Source organism: Dreissena polymorpha, chromosome 10, assembly GCF_020536995.1.
Source record: "Dreissena polymorpha isolate Duluth1 chromosome 10, UMN_Dpol_1.0, whole genome shotgun sequence".
Lineage (NCBI taxonomy): Eukaryota > Metazoa > Mollusca > Bivalvia > Myida > Dreissenidae > Dreissena > Dreissena polymorpha.
In genome coordinates, this window is record NC_068364.1 from 22,397,322 (window position 1) to 22,416,585 (window position 19,264).

General features: G+C 34.5%; 1 protein-coding gene across 4 annotated transcripts in view; it reads left to right on the forward strand.

The window, feature by feature from the left end:
* Positions 1-19,264, forward strand: part of LOC127847055 (phosphatidylinositol 4-kinase beta-like) — a 152,206-nt gene that overhangs the window by 115,793 nt on the left and 17,149 nt on the right. For 3 of the 4 annotated variants that reach the window (XM_052378608.1, XM_052378607.1, XM_052378609.1), the window contains 8 exons: positions 840-1,985; positions 8,957-9,074; positions 10,427-10,561; positions 13,615-13,796; positions 15,192-15,218; positions 16,510-16,676; positions 17,491-17,581; positions 18,680-18,816. In XM_052378608.1, the coding sequence (XP_052234568.1) occupies positions 1,187-1,985; positions 8,957-9,074; positions 10,427-10,561; positions 13,615-13,796; positions 15,192-15,218; positions 16,510-16,676; positions 17,491-17,581; positions 18,680-18,816 (1,656 nt within the window). In that variant the 5' untranslated portion in view covers positions 840-1,186. The remainder of the gene's footprint in view (positions 1-839; positions 1,986-8,956; positions 9,075-10,426; positions 10,562-13,614; positions 13,797-15,191; positions 15,219-16,509; positions 16,677-17,490; positions 17,582-18,679; positions 18,817-19,264) is intronic. The other variant, XM_052378610.1, reaches the window with a different exon arrangement.

Below are 19,264 nucleotides of genomic sequence, written 5' to 3' on the forward strand. Positions count from 1 at the left end.
TAAGACTTCCAAAATTTACGTAAGTTCAAAGACTTACAAAATATAACTCATGTTAAGTATCATAATTTGCAGTTCAATGAAAATTGTCTGTTTATTTATCGCCATCTTGAACAGTATTGCACTCACCTCGGGACATGGTGGTCAGTTTAAAAACTCTTTTCCTGGGTTAGCTGGTTTACAGTTACTAAAGGCACATACTTGGGGACAGAATGGCTCTTGAAAGGGCCTCATTACCACTCCCCACACAAGTATAATATGGCGTGGCTGATGATTGGATTTGTAGTCAGTGCTGTACCAACTGAGCAAGCCAGCGGAATTAAAAGTGAAATAATCCTATTATTTTCAGTGTTTCTTTGTTTTGTTTCTTTCTGAATTCTGATGGCATATTAACACTTGCTTTAGAAGTGTTGACTTTAAACAAATCTGTAATTTATAGTTCATTTCTGATTATGCTCCAAATATAAATCTCACATACTGTTGAAACTTCCAAATAATTATAAGTTAACTGCAGCCTGATTTGCATTAAGTATAGATATTGTATTGAAAAACAAAGAGATACTATCAATATCGAGCAAAAAACAAACTGGGCCTCCCAAAAATGACCTCACATTTATTATTAATTCAGTATTGCATGTAAACACATAGAGCAAACAGCTATGTGTCAATAGCCATTGGTTCACAGTTGATAAGAAGTGAGCTGTACTGTACGATAGATACATTTAGTAGGTATCTTGTATTCATGGGATAATTGAAACTGACAGCTGTAAATAAATTTTTGCAGCTATCATTGTGACATATAGTGATTAATTATAAAGAGGTCTTACATCTATTTTTTTCAGATCTTACACCATTTTGCTGCATTCCTGTGGTGACAAACTAGTGATAGAGACACAGACCTGTGGGGATAAAGTGGGATTTCACCTTGGCAAGTGTAGAGTGTTAAATGTTAATGAAGTGTGGTTGCTTGACTCTTTAAAGTAGTTTAAGAATGATAAGTGGTAATTGAGTGGGAAGCCGAGATTTGTTATTTTGTGATGTTGGTGTTGAATGTGGGGTGTATAGAATAACTGGTTAAAATGACACATCAGCATCATTAACAGTGTTGAAACCTACATTGAAGTGGTTGTGAACTGTCCCTATGCTGGATAATGGATATTGGATGTCAGAAATGGGAAAATAAGTTAGTATGGCCAAAAACTTCAAAAGTGAAGGAGATTTAGTGACAAAACAACCAAATTCGTGTCTGTCAAAATCTGTTGGAATATTCTCCCTCTCGACAGGTAACATGGGAAAAGGGCGAAGGGAGGAAGGGTCCGATTTGAATGGGGCCTACAAAGGGGAAGAGGGGCATGATGGGGAAGGGTTAGTGAAGTTACGTGCAAGCACCCTAAAAACTGGGTCAAGGGTGAGTTTTGCCGATTGTGACAATGATGGGAATATGATTAAGACGTGTAGCGAGTTGGATTTGAACATCGATCCCATGTTTGCTCATTCCGCTTTAGGGAGAAGTTTGTCATACTCGGCCATTGAGCGAACGGATCGTCAGTTGGAAGACCCAGAGGTGATTTTCAACCGTAATATGGTGTTCAGTCATTTTCACAAAAGTTACGACACTTACTCGTTGGGATCTTTAGACAGTCGATTGTCGACAAGTCCGATTCAGGAAGAGGTTTTCGAAAGTCATGAACACCGGTCGAATGGTCCGTCTGAGCATGACATCGACACATGTGAAAATCCTGATGATTTGGATCTATCTCATGATGTGAATGACACAGTGGATGACAATACGGTTGATTGCGCCTCACAGAATTCAGGTCATTTGAAATCTCGACCTCCATTGTCAAATGGGAAATCAAAGCATCGACCGTCTTCAGGAAAGCAGACGTCATGGCTGCTGAGGTTGTTTGAATCCAAGATGTTTGACATGTCCATCGCAATATCGTATCTCTTCAACTCCAAAGAGCCTGGTGTTCAAACTTACTTAGGTAGGTTGCACTTATTTCTGTATTTAATTTACATTTTAAATTAAAAAACTAAGACTTATTAATTTTATGTTAAATTTTTGAAAATTTGGTAATATGAATTTTCACAAGGGCTTTAAAGAGGTGTGGCAAAAAGTAAACACAACTAAACTTATGATTTATAAAGAGTCACGTATGTCAATGCTTTAACCATATTGTTTTTCCATTGAAACTTGGAAATAAATAGATTCTTGCAGAAAATAAAAAACACAACTACTTTATTTTGAATTCCACTTAAAACTTATTAAATATTTACTAAAAGTGAATGAGAAAAACCCTCAAATAATGACTTTATTATTTAACATTAGATTTTCTATCAATATAATAAATAAGAAGTGATGGTAAGGTAGCCACTTATACTCTATCAATTAAAATTAATGTTTTATAACCATGCAGAATACAAACATGCTTTCGTGCTTTTAGAAAAAAGTATGATTCCTCTTTCATCTTAAATTCCCCATCAGAAGGGCCCCACCCCCTTTCACCCAGAGGTGGAAGGAAACAAAGTGAGGTTGTGTGCGAATGCAAGATACATATTTTCATGAATGAAGAGCACTATATCGCGTTTGAATGTGCGATAGAAAGAGTGCACTTATGCAGATAGTATATTGATGAACGCCCATACATAATTATTAACAACTTAAAAAGACTGTCAATGAGTTATTTTCATCAGAAACAAGATCATCACCATGTGATCACTGTGTCATCTTTCTATGCTTCTGTCAGTGTTGCATGTTAGACAGCATTTAAGATATTTGTCAAGACGGTAAAAATATGATCATCTGACATCACACATTTGTGACATGTTTGGCTCTCAAGTCACACTGAGGCTTACGACCTCAGGGGAAATCAGTTGATGTCAACATTCTTTTTGCATTAGAATTTTGATGGCAATTTTATGAATATGGTCACAAATAATTTGTTAAGTCCAATATTTTTTTAAGTCTTACACTTGCAGTGCAGAATCTTAAGGATGGCTTTTTTATTCTCCTTGGTTATTGTTTGCAAGAATGATGTTCCAATTTTAGTCAAAAGAAGGGGATTCTTTCTAACTCAGAGGCCCCAGCCCCAATATCAAAATTGTGCTGGACCCCAGTTCTAAAATGGGGGAAAAACACTGCCATTTGAGACTTGTTCAATAGTATAAATAATGAACTTTTTATAATGAAGAATTTCAGGATTCCATACATGTACTTTGTGTTGTCCTGAGTGCCAGAAGTGGTGGGTGGGCAAAAGGAAGCATAATGAAACCTGCTTTATCACTCTAGATCCTTCCCTTAATGATGAAACATAATCCTCATACATTCATTATCATTTAAAAACGTGTCTGGATGAAAATGTAACCAGAAAAATGATTACATGTACTTCAGCTCCAACCTCCATTTTATCAAATACATTATAATCAAGGCATTTTTGGCTTGTTTGAATGTTAGCGGTAGTAGCTTAGAACAGTTATTTGGATTTCATAATTAATCATGCTATTATTATTGACTGGAAATAATTCAGCACTTCATTTGAATTAGTATCCAAAAATACATCGTTTTTTTTAATAACTTATTGGTGAAACAATGAAACAATGTCATAACTTTAAATATGATTGACAGATAACAATAGCACGTCAGCATTAATTCAGACATTGTAAAATTGATGAATTTTGTGTGGATAATTTAGAAAGCTTATTTGTACATGTATAGATTCTTACACACCACTGACATTTTATGTGTGAAATAAATATGTACATGTATACATGTAGTACATGTAGTGATCTGTGTTCAGATACATCATATGTTAAATGTCTGCCCATAAACATCTGAACATTGTTTTTTTAACCTCAGCCCAATCAAAGCCAGGGATAAAAAATATCATATGACGTGCATCATGCTAAAATGGGTCTTATGCCATATGCGGCCAGCAATGCTCAAGACCAGCCTGTGCAATCACGCTGTCTGGTCATGAGCTACACAGCGTCGACTGTACTAGTTACTCAAGGTGTCTTGGTCTCATTTGGATAGCTCCTTGCCAGACTGTGCAGATGCATAGGAGCAATTTTCACATGATCATAGTAAAGTTGAAGGCTTTAACCCTTTCCCACTTAGAAGCAAAGTGAAAATGGCTATGAGCAATCAGCATACAACCAGAACAACCTGTAAATAACTCTCTGTCTGTTCAGGTTGTATGCTGTTTGCTGCTCATCAGTATCTTAAGTTTAGAAATGAATCCTTGAAAACTTGAATCGGAAGTAAGAAAGGTCTTAAACTCAATTTTCTAAAGCGAGTTAGGGACTACAAATGCGTGAAAATACACATATCTAAGTGGTAAAAGGTTAACCAAATTTTCTTCCTTTATTTGTACATAATAAAAATGCTAAATTTTAAGTTTTTGCTCACTGCTACCGATACGTCAAAGTTATTATCTTTCAAAACCGGCATCTTCGCACGACATGCACTAATTTCAATAAGTTTATCTCCAACTCAAAGTGTTGACCCATGAGACAATGCCTCATCAAATAATGACCATGTTTAGGATAAATTATCATGAAAAGTAATCAATATTATACGTAATTTTACACATCTGGGCACCTCTTTTGAATAAAAATGGGTTACCTTAAATTTAGTTCTAACTAATTGAGCACTGTTTTGCTATAAAGTTTTGTATTTGTAATCACAGTAATTATTGCTGAATAGTTGAATTATTGAATAATAAATTGGTGTCGTGAGATGGACGGCATGGTCTATTAATCAATTTCAAGGTACATGTATATACTATACTCTTTAATGTTTTAACAATTATAAGAAATTGAAGAACAAATTCATATACAAATTTCATTTTTAGTTACTTAGATATGGCAAAGTTTGGAATGATGTACAAACAGGCTTTCTGACTCAGACCATCCATAGTTCATTCCTTTTTGCACGTCATTTTGATGTTGATGAATTTCCCCTGGACATTGATCACACTGGTCATTGAAATTCTTCATTGAACAATGTATGAGGAGGCTGTACAAAGTCTAATTCTCAATCTTATATCAGTTCATTATAATTATCGCTGATAACCATAGTGCGTTGTTTGTTTACAAACATTAATGACCTAATTAATGTTGACCTTATAATACCCAAGTATATACCTAAGTTGCAATGAAATGTTAGTGTTGTATACTAATATTATCCTATAACGCTATGCTTGGTTTTATATTGTTAAATGAAATAAACCTTTCCGTCATAAGACCTTATGCCATTTCAGCAAATATTTATTAATTATTTTCGGTGGGCAGCGCCTTTAATGTTACATGAATACAGATATTCACAGTTACATGAATAAGAATATAATAAGATAAAACGCAATATAAGTGAAAAATCATTTATCTGATAAAGCTTTGCGTGTTTAACCCTTTGCATGCTGGGAAATTTGTCGTCTGCTAAAATGTTGTCTGCTGAATGTCTAAAATTAGCATTTTGTTCGATATTTTTTCAAAGAATACTACATGTATCACAATAGCAAACAGTTTGGATCCTGATGAGACGCCACGTTCTGTTTGCATAGGCCTTTAAAATTCGGTTCCAGCGCTTAAAGGGTTAATACACCAGTTGTTCACTTTCCCCTACAAAAGCTTTGTGGAGAAACAATGTTTCCAATATCTTCCATTAAGCCATGTGCTGACTGTAGATCATAATGGATTACCTGAAATGAATGATTCATCATATTTCTGATAGATATCCAATAGGAATCTGGCTTTTCCATGGTAACATAAACATACATACTTTTCTATGCTCACAATTCTATATAAAAGTAGTTTATTTTCAAGAATTCAACTTTCGTTTATGCAGATACATGTACCCATTTTATCAGAATTTAATGCTTGTTAACATTATTTTTCGGCGTAAGCTGAATAAGCCAGCTTTTCACCCTGACTTGACCTTTGTAAGTGTCCAATAATACTCAAATGAAATTTCCCGCGGCTAGGTACGAATGAATACACTTCATTTATTCCATTGGCTGATTTGAGTATAACACCAGAACATTGGAAACATATCCGCGTCTTTGTAACACTGTTTTACTGCATGAAACAATTTTATCTCTAATGAAAAGGCCCAATAGATAGAACAGTTTAACAATCAATTTTCGACATAAATACAGTTTGTGCGTTCACCTTTTTTTTTCAGAGAATTACCAGCGCAAAAGCGTTTAACTAAAGGCTATGTTGTCATATTTAGTACTTACTTGCATTGCATTTCAACCCGCGAGGTTTCGGGTCAATACGCGGTCATTTTGTGAAAGTCAGAGTTTATATACAGTTCATCACCGGAGTTCGCAAAAGGGGTTGCGATCATTGTGTCTTACTGACAATAACGTAGTGACTGTAATGCATTGCATTCCAATCCGCAAGGTATCAAGGTCAGTTTGCGGTCAGTTGCAGAAATCTTTATATAAACGCCGTCTCTTAAACTTTGTGCACTTGAAGTCTGTTTTGATCAGAAAGATACTAAATAAAGATATTCGGCGATATTATTGTGGTATGTCAATCATCGATTTTTAATATGGCTTCAAAATTTGCATGATAAGGACCAATTTTGATAAAATTAATTAGAAATATTTATCCATTTAGACCAGTTTATTAAGCATGACCACAATAATTCGCTATACTATAATTATGCAATTAAATTAGATTCGAGTAATTTGCTGGCTGACCTATATGCACTCGTTTATTTTCATGTTTCTTGTGTTTTTCTATTCTGTAAATATAGATATCTGAGTAATAATATCACATAAAGCAAAATAAGCCACGAAATCTGGCGCAACACCCCGTAATTGATTTGCTTATGATGTAGCTAACAACTGCGCAGAAAAAAAGGCATCCGCTACTTTTTATCTCATAGAGATAACTTTTGATCGTTCATAAACATCGACCACAATCAACGCCGTATATCTTTTTTAAAGATATTTCTTGTTTCAAATACTTTCTTTCATGAACTGTTTAATAAAATTGAGACATTTCTGTTTAGAAATCTTTTTATGGACAGTGAAAACTAAAGGAATACATGTACATGTATTGTTTGGTGCAGGTGATAAGTTATAATGTAAGCATGTACGTACATGTATAATACACCTGTATGAGAAAATGTTCAACAAATGCACTGTTACATGAAATTATGCCTAGCTTAACTCTTTCCCACTTTGAAACAAAGTAAAAATGCCTATGTGCAAACAGCATAAAACTAGAAAAGCCTGCGAGTAACTGGCAGCTGTTCAGGTTTTATGCTGTTTGCTGCTCATCCATATCTAAGGGTTGGAAATGAAACCTTAAAAACTTGAATCTAGTAAAAAAAAGTTTATTAATTAAATTTAACTTTTTAAGGGACTACAAATGCATCAAAATACATATCTACGTGGTAAAAAAGTGCCATACATTATAATAATTTTATAAGGGATTGCTCTTTACTAGCCAAATTACATACAACATTAGGTTATTGATATAATATTGAAGAAACTTCTTAATTGCTACATGTAATTTGACAGCCTGACAGTTGCACCAGCGTACTTGCTTTTATGGCTATTTTTATTACAACATTTATGATATGGGATTGGGTTAGAAGTGGTTATTCTGAATACCGATTAATTAGGTGTATCTTCTTTCATTGATAACTTATAATATCTGTAGCATGTTAATGGCTGCATAGTGAAGAAAAAATCTGTTTTCAATTGCCTACATGTACATATATATGCTCAGGAAATGTGAACCTTATTTTAAAACAAATATTCTTTTTAAAATTTGGTTAAATGAGCAAAAATGTGAAAATGAATGGGTTTGTTTCTGAATGGTTGGAAAAGTTTGTAACTTTTCATATAACTTGGATAAGCATCATTTGGTCTTTTTTGTTTGGCGGAAAATTGTGATATTAATTGTTCAAATTAAAGAAAATCCAAGACATTAAAAACTCTTGTATACAACACTTGCTTTAAGTTTTAATTGACTCTTAAACGCTGAATCAAGTAAATAGTTGTTCAATTAGTTAAGAATTAAATTAGTCTACCAACTAGGGCAGTTATATAAAAAAGTAAAATTAACGAAATAAACTTCATCTAACCACACATGAATTTATTTGTTGGAATTCTGTACAAAACAGTGAAGTAAATTGACAACATAAACTAACCACACATTAAGTTCTGTACAAAACAATGAAGTTCTCTTTAAAGCACAACACATGACTGAGCTGCATGTATTAAGGCATGTGGTGGGTGATCATATGAGTGAATTGAAGCCAGAGAGGATGTTGTGTTGGTTAATGTTATGCAAATACAACTGTATTACAAAAATAGTTCTCAAGGTTTCTCATAATGTTGTTTGATAAAACTAGAGTTTTTGTCTGCTTAATAAATACATTTTAAATGCAGTTTAGTTCTAATATGAAACTTTTTTTTTTCATGCTATGCAGTTAAAGAGTAGAAAAGGATATCCAATTTCTTCAGCTAAATTTAAAGTTTTTATCTTTTCAATCTTGCTTGATGCAAGATTTACATGTAAGGGGCCGCTATTAAATTATGTATGGTCACAATGTTAAAATATATTCATAATAATATACATGTATACAATAAATACAATCTGAAAAATGATGAACAAATTGAGGATTAAAGTGCGAATAAGACCATATTACATGTATCACAATCATTCAAACAGATATAAAAACACATATTTGCAATTGTTGCTTATTCTAACTATATGTATGTTTAATAGCATCCTTATTGTATTTAATTGTTCACATGTATATTTTTCTATAAGGTCATTATTTAAACATTACAATGTATTACATTGTCTGAAGCATTTTGTTATCAAATATTTGATTGAAACATGTTAACAGCAGCACAAACTCTAAGGTGCTTGTGCATTTAAATCCCTGATACAAACATATTGTAATAAATATGCGCACAACTATTTTCAGCCAACAAAATGTTCAGTTTTATGGACAGCGACGTGGACTTCTACCTACCCCAGCTGTTGAACATGTACATTCATATGCATGATGTGGCAGAGGCCGTCCACCCATACCTTGTGCACAGGTGAATAAAACAACGAAAAGCTACAGGCCTTTTCCTGGCCAGTTTGGAAAAATGCATTTTTGGGAATGGGCATTTTTTCGCTAAAAGAGTCCACTGATCTGGTTAAAACTTATTAAATATAACTCTTTATAATAATGAAAATTATGAGAACAAAATAAAACATTTTGATTAAAAATTTAGATATAAAAATCATAAGAAACTTTGTTACAAAAACAAAAAATAAATTGGGAATTGTTTTCAAATTGCATTTAAAAAAAACTTTCTCATTGAGAATGAGTCTGTTTAACAGACCTGTAGATACACCTGACCAGGAAAAGCCTTTTTGATATGTGCGAATGCTGTTTATTATTTTGTTATAGTTACATGTACATGTTGTCCTAAAATAATTGTGGTGTTTTGTTTTTTTTGTAATTAAAAGTTTTCAAAGCTCTTCTTACTGTTAGCTCTAAGTAATCAGTTACAATGGATACTGAATTGTGTGTAAAATAATGGTTTCCCATATTGCAGGAGGGGATGTGATTTATGCTCCTTTCTGATGATACCTTTCTGCTCACTTACGGCTCTTATTAACCCTTTCCCACTAATAAGCAAAGTGAAAATGGCAATGTGCAAACAGCATATAACCAGAACAGCCTACGAGTAACTCACAGTCTGTTCAGGTTTTATGCTGTTTGCTGCTCATCAGTATCTAAGGGTTTGAAATGAAGCCTTAAAACTTGAATATAGTAAGAAAGGTTTTAAATTAGATATAACTTTCTAAGGGACTACAAATGCATGAAAATATGTATCTAAGTGGTAAAGGGTTAAATACGTATCTAAGAGGTAAAGGGTTAAATACATATCTAAGAGGTAAAGGGTTAAATACGTATCTTAGTGGTAAAGGGTTAAATACGTATCTAAGAGGTAAAGGGTTAAATACGTATCTAAGAGGTAAAGGGTTAAATACGTATCTAAGAGGTAAATGGTTAAATACGTATCTAAGAGGTAAATGGTTAAATACGTATCTAAGAGGTAAAGGGTTAAGTTCTGAAATTTGAGAGAAGGGTTCATATTCATCAACCCATTCTTTGACTTAGTGATTAAGAATAGACATAGAACTAAGAAAGATATGTTCAGCATTTGAATACAAACAAACTGGCAAATGTTGCTTAATTCATAAGTTACTTGTTTATTTAGAGTTGTTAAATTCCATAGCATATTGAACTGTTTTATACTATTAGAATATACAATTTAAAGAATATTCTTTATTGTTAGACTAAAGACTAATTATTGGTTGGTGAGTACGGGCCCTGATATCAATAATTATTTGTTCCTGGATTGTAAGACCTTTTCTGATCATGTGTATGTTACAGGTGTCGAAGTAGCGTTGAGTTCTCAGTGAAGTGCGTGTGGTTACTCAGTGCATTTTCTGCAAGCGTTCTTAAACCCACATGGCGGACGTCACAGGGTCTGAAACTGCGTAACCTCATCTTAAACGAAGAATTGAGGTAAGTTGTAATGTCTACATACCATTCTTGGCTATTTATGGGCCATTTTTTTTTCGGATTTTTGACTATAATTTTTGTTTACGCTCTTAATTCTCCATCCTTCTGAAAAACAAATAGACAATTTGTACACACATATTTAAGAAAAAACAACAACGATAAAATATTTTCAAAATATAATCATTAATAAATTTGGTTGTCACCATTTTTATATACATAATAATGTTAATCATTAAGTTTATTATTGCCTTAGTTTATTTGTATCTCCAAACGAAACTTGTGCATCCAAACTTACATCAATCATAATATTGTATTCTAAACATAGAACAGTTTGTAAGATAAAACTTTGATGCATATATTGCCGTGTAAGTTCTCCCTTATAACAACGTGTACACTTGTTAATTGTTAACGTATGTTCGAAACAGCCCATTTACAAAGTGAACATCAGATATAACAAGAAATATCTTTTAAAAAAGATATACGGCGTTGATTGTGGTTGCAGTTAATGAAAGGTAAAGACTTCAATGAATGAGATCAAAGATAGCGAATGTCTTTTTCTGTGCAGTTCTTAGCTGCAGCAAACGCAGTACGGGATAATACGCGGAGTTTAGCGGCTTATTTTACATTATTACATATTTCTGGTCATAAACGCATAGATACAAAACAGAAAACCAAAAGAAGAATGGAAGTGAAATTAAAACATATGAGTCAACCGGCCACACGCGAAGTATCCGTACATATTTTAAATATTTATACGCGCGTTCTTCGAACAAACCTGTTTTAGTGGTTTGTCTGGCGTTGCTATTTGATTCGATTATTAACAGTATCGAGAATCATTGCGCTCATGCTTAATTCATTAGTCAATATGATGGCATAATTCTTGTTAAATTAATTAAAAATAATATTTATCATGGTATTGTTGTAAACACATTAAGAATCTATTATTGACATACCATATGATATCGCTGGATATCTTCATTTAACATCTGTCTGGTCTAAAGAAAATTCCAGTTCACCTAGTTCACGCTATAGCGTCTTTATTATGTAACGATTATTTTCCTGGCCGCGAACTCCGATCAGCACATAGGGTAGAGACGAAGCGATGACCTGTACGTAATCTCTGACATTCACTCACAGTGGCCGCAAATTGACCCGATATACCTCGCGAGTTGAAATGCAATACATTAAAGTGAGTCTTCGCTTCCACTGCTCTCTATACTTTAACATGTTAACATGTTGACAGGAATATGGAAGTTAGTACTAAATATGAAAACATAGCCTTTAAGTGCAAACGTTCTCGCGCTGAAAATCTTCTGAAAATAAAAGGTGGACGCACAAACTGTATTGATGTTGAGATTGAGTGTAAAACTGATCTATCTATTAAGCCTTTACATTAGATATAAAATTGTTTCATGCTGAACACGCAGTAAAACAGTGTTACAAAGACGCGGACATGTTTCCAATGTTCTGGTCGTATTCTCAAATCAGCCAATGCAGTCAATGAAGTGTATTTATCTGTACTTGGCCGCGGGAAGTTTTATTTGGATTCTATTGGACGCTAACAAAGGTCAGGCTAAGGTGAAAAGCTGGCTTAATACAGCTTACGCCGAAAAAAAACTTTGCAAGCTTGTCACTATGGATATGTGGCAAATAACAACCAGGTCTGCATTTGTGGGACTTGACATTGTTTGTGGTATTGGTCCACCACAACTTGTAGTAGAAAACAAACAAACAACATAATTGTTTTGCAGTATATGAGGACGATTAATAGGACACATTATCTATCTGGGTTATTTTCCATGCACATTATCTGTTGTACTAATTAATTGCATTGCAAACAAAAATTATTTTCCTTACTAGGGGATTTCTATTTGTTGTTGTTTTTCAACCAGAATGTCAAAGATATAGTAATAGGCTTATTAAGAATGAGTAACTAGTTTAGTTCCTTGTTACAGGCATACCAAACAGGAGGGTGAATTGTTTGTTGTTTACAATAGCCAGCTCAAGTTTATGTGTCTGTTTCTTTGTTCCTGTTTAGTGTGGGGTCACAATAATTATATCAATTACTATGTATGCTACTGGGTAGTGCAGGAAATCTTCCTGTTTGATTTTGTTATAGATTAAATGAGTCTGGTTTTGAGAATTTGGCGTAATGCAATGCCATGTTTGTACAGTGTCTTGGCGTAATGCAATGCCATGTTTGTACAGTGTCTTCCCTGATGATCAGCCTGTGCGGTATGCACAGGTTAATCATGGACAACTTTTTCAACCTAAATTAGATTTTGGTTAAAAAGAGATTTCATTTAAACGGAAAATTCCCCCCCTAAAAACCCAGATGGTGTGGTCTCTGATTAGCCTGTGCAAACTTGACAGGCAAATCTGGGATAACAGTTTACACACATGTATGCATAACCCCCCGTTTTCATAGAACAAGGCTTAAATGTAATTTAATCTAATTGAAGTGCTTAACCCTTTGCATGCTGGGAAATTTGTCGTCTGCTAAAATGTCGTCTGCTGAATTTGTAAAATAAGCATTTTCTTATTTTTTTTTCAAAGAATACTATCAGAATAGCAAACAGTTTGGATCCAGATGAGACGCCACGTTTTGTGGCGTCTCATCTGGATCCAAACTGTTTGCAAAGGCCTTTAAAATTCGGTTCCCGCACTGAAAGGGTTAACCTTCCTGAATGATGGCCTTATTCTTGTTTGTGATCAATCTAAAGCTTCATGTTGCTGATCGATTGATACACTAGTATAGGTTATAATACATGCACATGAAACAATAGTTAACACATTGACATATGTACATTAATGATATAGAACAATTGTATATCTACCAGTTACTGGTACATGTAGCTTTAACAAATACAACAAGACATAAAAAGTGACTCTTGAATATTAATTGGATATTGCCACGAGTATATAAATCTTGCAAAGCATGCAATTTTCATTTCTTTCCTTATGCCACACTTAAAAAGATGCAGTGGATTTAAATATTATTTTATTAAACTTGTTGTTGCCCACATACCTATAAATTCACCACTTTTTCCTTGAAGTCACAGCCACAAACATCAACATCAGCTGCAGAAGCATCATCCCAGTGTGGCCACCGCCCCTGGCCTTGTGGAGCCCAGCTGCGAAACTACTCAGTCGCTAGGGACAATGCCCCAGTCGCTAGGGACAACACTGTCTCCCTCTAGCAAGAAAACACATATAAGGTCAAGGTCAGATGCTACTGGTAGGTGTTGGTTATGATCTGCATGTAGCAATTAAGAATAATCAGTAATTTTTAGCTCGGTTGTTTTCGTAGAAAACCCGAGGTATTGTCATAGCCAGCTCGTTGTGTCGTGTCCGTCGTCGTGTCGTGTCTGTCATCGTGTCGTCCGCTGTCAGCGTCTTGCTAAAACCTTAACATTTTGTCAAGGTTTTGAACATTGAAGCGCTTCCACCTACAACTTTGAAACTTCATATGTAGCTGCATCTTGATGAGTTCTACATGCCACACCCATTTTTGGGTCACTAGGTCAAAGGTCAAGGTCACTGACAAGCTTTCATTTATTTAAAACTGCACCCGCAGCCAAGCGTGGTACCCATTATGCGGTGCTCTTATTTATGCTATTGTCATCTTCTGATGCAATGGGGCATATAGAGATTGGCCTGTTTTTTTGTCATTCCTCTTTCTATCCTTCTGGCCATATGAGATAAGCCCAAACTGACAAATTGCATATGACAATAATAATGCTTTTAAAAAGCTTTGATACTAGCAACAGGCCAACATAACCCTTTGTTTATTTTGAATATGACATTGACCTTCTTTTGGCTGATTCAGGAAGTCCAAATTCTAAGGTTACAAAAATAAAGCGTTTGGTTTAACTGTAAAGTCTTGGAGCGCTTACCACAATATTATTTGTGTGGGTTTATCCTGGAATCATGTGTGCTTAGCAAGCATCTTAATAAAGGTTATGGCTAAGTTGAACATAAAATATAACATGGAAAAAAGGGAGAGATAATTCAAATATTATACATTTAACATAGAACCTAATTGGTCTAGCCGAATGGCAAATTCCTGTAAAATAACAAAATAACTTTTGTTAACAAAGTCTAATGCTCCGTAAGCATAGAGGTAAATTTGCCTTACCTTTTTCCAGAATCATGTAGCCCCTTTTTCCTGTGTTTTAGACCACAGTGGGGCTTATAATGTTTACCAACTTTTGAAACTGAATGAAAACAATTAATACACATGTGAGATATTTGATTTTCTATGTCTTTGCAACAAAATAAATGAAAAATAATTCACATACATTTCATCTAGCGGGATTTCTACCTTTTGCCATGCATCACCGTAATTCAACCCAGCAAAACACACTACCATTAATCACAGCGATACACTGCGGAATATCCTGGAACCCGGTGATGTTGCAGTGGCAAATTACGGAGACAGTATCGATGAAAATGTTGATAATATGAAGTCGAGCGATCAGGACCACCACAGTCTGATTGGGTCACGGTGAAATGCACATACATGTGAATTGACGTCTACATTTAGACATTGACCCCTATAATGTTTAAAATGTTGATGTATGCAAATTGCAAAATATTCCACCGTTTTTTTGTGTGTTTACCCTTGTTGCAGAATCCATTGATCTGTCTTACATTGAGCGTGAGTACAGGTTGCATTTCATGCTTCATGTTATGTTTTTATTGTTTCTTCTTGCTGTTCATTTAAATTATTCTTTTTTGTTAACATTTCACCAAACAAAATGTTAAACTTGCTTGTTTGTGTTCATATATAGTTTGCAAACAATTACATAAAAACAAGTTACATTTACTTCGATATCAGACTATTTTAGTTATTTCCTGTTTCTATTGTTTTTGAATGAATTATAAATTCATGACATGCACAGTAAGTATTCAATTAAGCAATATTTTAATATCATACGCATGCGAAAAGATCAGTTATGTTGGCGAGTGACTATTTTGTATACCTGTTATTTATTTGACAACAAAACTTAGTATATAAAGGCAGTTTTCTCTGGAAGCATCGGCAGCCGGCCATTTCAACGGTTACATTTAATCTAGAAACTGATTACTTTTCACCAAAATATCAGTTAAAATGGCGCAAATACACCCATTAAATGCTTTGTAGCCGGCTACTTTGGAAATATAACTGGCAACTCAGATTTCTCCGGAGAACACTGATAAAAGAATCTTTATATATTCTGATAAATATAAAGTAAAGCAGTTTTCTTGTTTTATAATGTATTTAATTATATTAATACATTATTATTAAGCTTCAATAAATGTTGATAACTTGGCAATAAAATGCGCATGTACATGTATATAGAATTTATGCATATTTGCAAAGGGAAACAAAGCAAATTACCCTGAGAATTTAATTGCTTGCATGTCTTGATGAAAAGATTAACTTTGTTTACACACAATAAATATTAACATGTGCACGGAACAATAGAAACAAACATGAATCATGAATGCAAACTAAATTTCCTCTCTTTGTAAGACATATAGAATGATTCTGTAATAAGGATTAACAAGAAAGAGTTAAAAAATTATGATTTTTGATAATACACATAAGTAATACATACAAATTAACAAAAAAGACTGGAAAACACGAGCTTTGCAAACATTATAAAGTTGGAAATGCATTAATTTACATGTTCATTTACATGTTCCTGCATTTCACCACAAAGCACCAAGATTGCTGTGGTCCACTGTGAGATGGATTTCCCTATAAAGCCCGCAGTGCTCACCCACTGTCACTGCGATTCTGTCGCGATGGGAACACCTTCTGGTCAAAGTGATTTGCCGAAAAAATGTCTTCTTGGCTCTGTGTTTTAGGCAGAAATCATGTTAGACGTAGTGTAGGTAATTAATTAAAGTTAGCAACCAGGATAGGGTTGTATCACTTTATACAGAATCATGCTTATTTTTAGGTGTCTTTGTGAAGGCAATCAGCAGCCAATCAAATCTCACGCATCACAATTATTCGTGCGGTGACCTGGCGTCTGGGCGTGCCTTTGACTCAGGTTGTCTGTGCCACAAGAGCACAGAGGCCATGAAGAACGATCTCACTGGAAAACTTGTGCCCTGCCAGTGTGGGGTAGGGGATTTATATTATATAATGAGTCTTGTTCTGAGAAATCTGGGCTTAATGCATGTGCGTAAAGTGTCGTCCCAGATTAGCGAGTGCTGTCCTTGCAGGCTAATCAGGGACGACACTTTTGGCCTTCACTTGATTTTTGTTTATAAGAGACCTCCATTAAAGGAAATATTCAATAAAAGCCCTAAGTGTCTTCTCTGATTAACCTATGCGGACTGCTTGAAATATGTCACCGCCATGAAGTGTAGATGTGAAAAACACTTTTCATTTTCACTTTTCACTTTTCCGCCAGTTTCTGAGCTATGCGCCATTTTTTAACTTTGCCATTCTTACTGAAGAAGCATAAAATCTACATTTTTTTGGAACTATTTCTACACTTAAATATTCTCAAGCGCTTAAATTGAAACTTTAAATATGTCATCACCATGAAGAGTTGATGTGCAAGACTTTATATATGTACAGGGATCCACTTAGTTTTTAGTTATGTGCTCTTTAACTTAGCCATGGACATGGAAGAGTGGATAGGTACATCACGGCTTAGGTTATGTCCAACTTTCACATTGCCAAATAAGCAAATAAATTATAAAAATTCTATTAATCTGTCTACATTTCATTTTTTTGTTTATTGATAAAACAAATTAAAAAAACACTTTTATACTGCATATTTATCTTTCAAACATTTATCTTTGTAGTAGTTGATAAAAATATGAAATTTAGAGCCAGTGAAACAACATGTTCATGCTTTATCTGTATTAATTGCTAAGATATATTTTCTGTGAGAGATGTTCATTTTATCAAGTGAACTGTTTTTTAGTCCCCAAGACTGTCTCCACAGATTGAGTTTGTAAAGGCTATGATGAGCATAGGCTCCAGACTGGCACAACTTCCTACCAAAGAACTGAGAGGTGAGAAATATTAGCATAATACTGTAGAATCAATTTTATTCTTGGGACATTAATTTTTGTTAATTTCATAAGTTGACCGAACCCAGAATTAAACACAAACACATTGGAAAATGACCATCACAATTTCCTCTATTTTTTCCAAATTCAGAAATGCAGTGATTTAAAAAACACGCTCAATATCATGCCGACAAATATAAATGATTTTACAATATGTTAAAAGCAGAAAACTGGACATTGCAGCGCATTTCCTTGTTCAACATTTTTATTAAGCCAAATTTGCCTTGCTTTGGATTTAAAAAAGTCGTTCTTGCTATTTTAGGTGGGGGTTTTTTCAATCAGAAAAAGTCAAAGCTGTAGAGATCTTTCATTTCATAAATGGGTCAATTTGTTGCCGTTTTATAGTTTTGCAATCACTTGGAAAGCCCTGAAATTTGTTATGTTATGGATGATTTTACTAATGCACTTGGATGGATTTCTGGAGTCAGAGATTTTCAGTATACCAAAGTTTGAGTATGGGGGGGGTGTCTGGGAAAAAAGAGGTGAGATGTTATGGGCCTATGAAAAACAAGACATGATAGATTTTGTATAGCAGAAGTGCATCCTGTGATGAAAAGAGCGATAAGCCTTACATTTTCAATATACTGAATATGGTGTTTGTGAATATATTCCAAAAACAAGATATATGGAAAATGTAAAATAGATAGATAAATGATTTTCAATATGCAAAACACAACCTGCAAAATGGTCATATTTGTCAGTGTTTATGGTAAAATATTTATTGGGAAGTTGTTTAATAATGTATCCATTATTTAGTGCTAAACATTAGTTCCTCATTTCTAATCTAACAATAAACTACTTGTCATATGTTGTTTGTTCATGTCTATAATAGTTATAATTCTGACACACGACCTACTTTGTTCAAAGATAGTTAATTAACCAGTTATCTTACACAAAGCTTTACCGTCACTCATGTTAGCAATGCACAGACTCATTGATTCTCTTGTTTCATGAATGATACACAACATAAATCCTTACACGTTGAACAAAATAAAAAATTGGACAGCCGTTGTAGTCATGAATATGCCTTGTTTCCTTCAGGTTCGCGTCTCATGGCTGAGTTGGCCATGCTGAACCTTAACCTCCCAGCGCGTGTCTGGCTGCCCACCGTACAGTTTGACCACCATGTTGTCCGTATACCACACACACAGAGCGTCGTACTCAACTCCAAGGAAAAGGTGATTGTAGTGAAATAACTAGACAATTGAGTTTCTTAGTACTCTAAGGGTTGAATCTTCTTGTTCTGCTCAGTTGATAGACCACTGGACTCAATATTGGGATCAAAGCTTTTCCACAGAACTTTTGTAGGTGATTTTAGTAAAAAACAAGACAACTGCATTACTTTATATGTAAAGGGTTGAACCTTGCCTGCTAAGTTGATAGACTACTGGACTCTCCATAATGACTTTCAATCCAAGCTTTTCCTAATAACTTCTAAAGGTATTTGTCATACAGTTATTTCATTTGGCCATGTATTCCCAGTCTTCTGATTCAGGTACGGCAGTGTTTGCACTTTACATACATGCCATACGTCCCGATCTCGGCGGGACAGTCCCGCTTTTGGGCCCTTTGTCCCGCCGTCCCGCCATGAGACGATTTGTCCCGACACTCGTAAAAAAATGATGT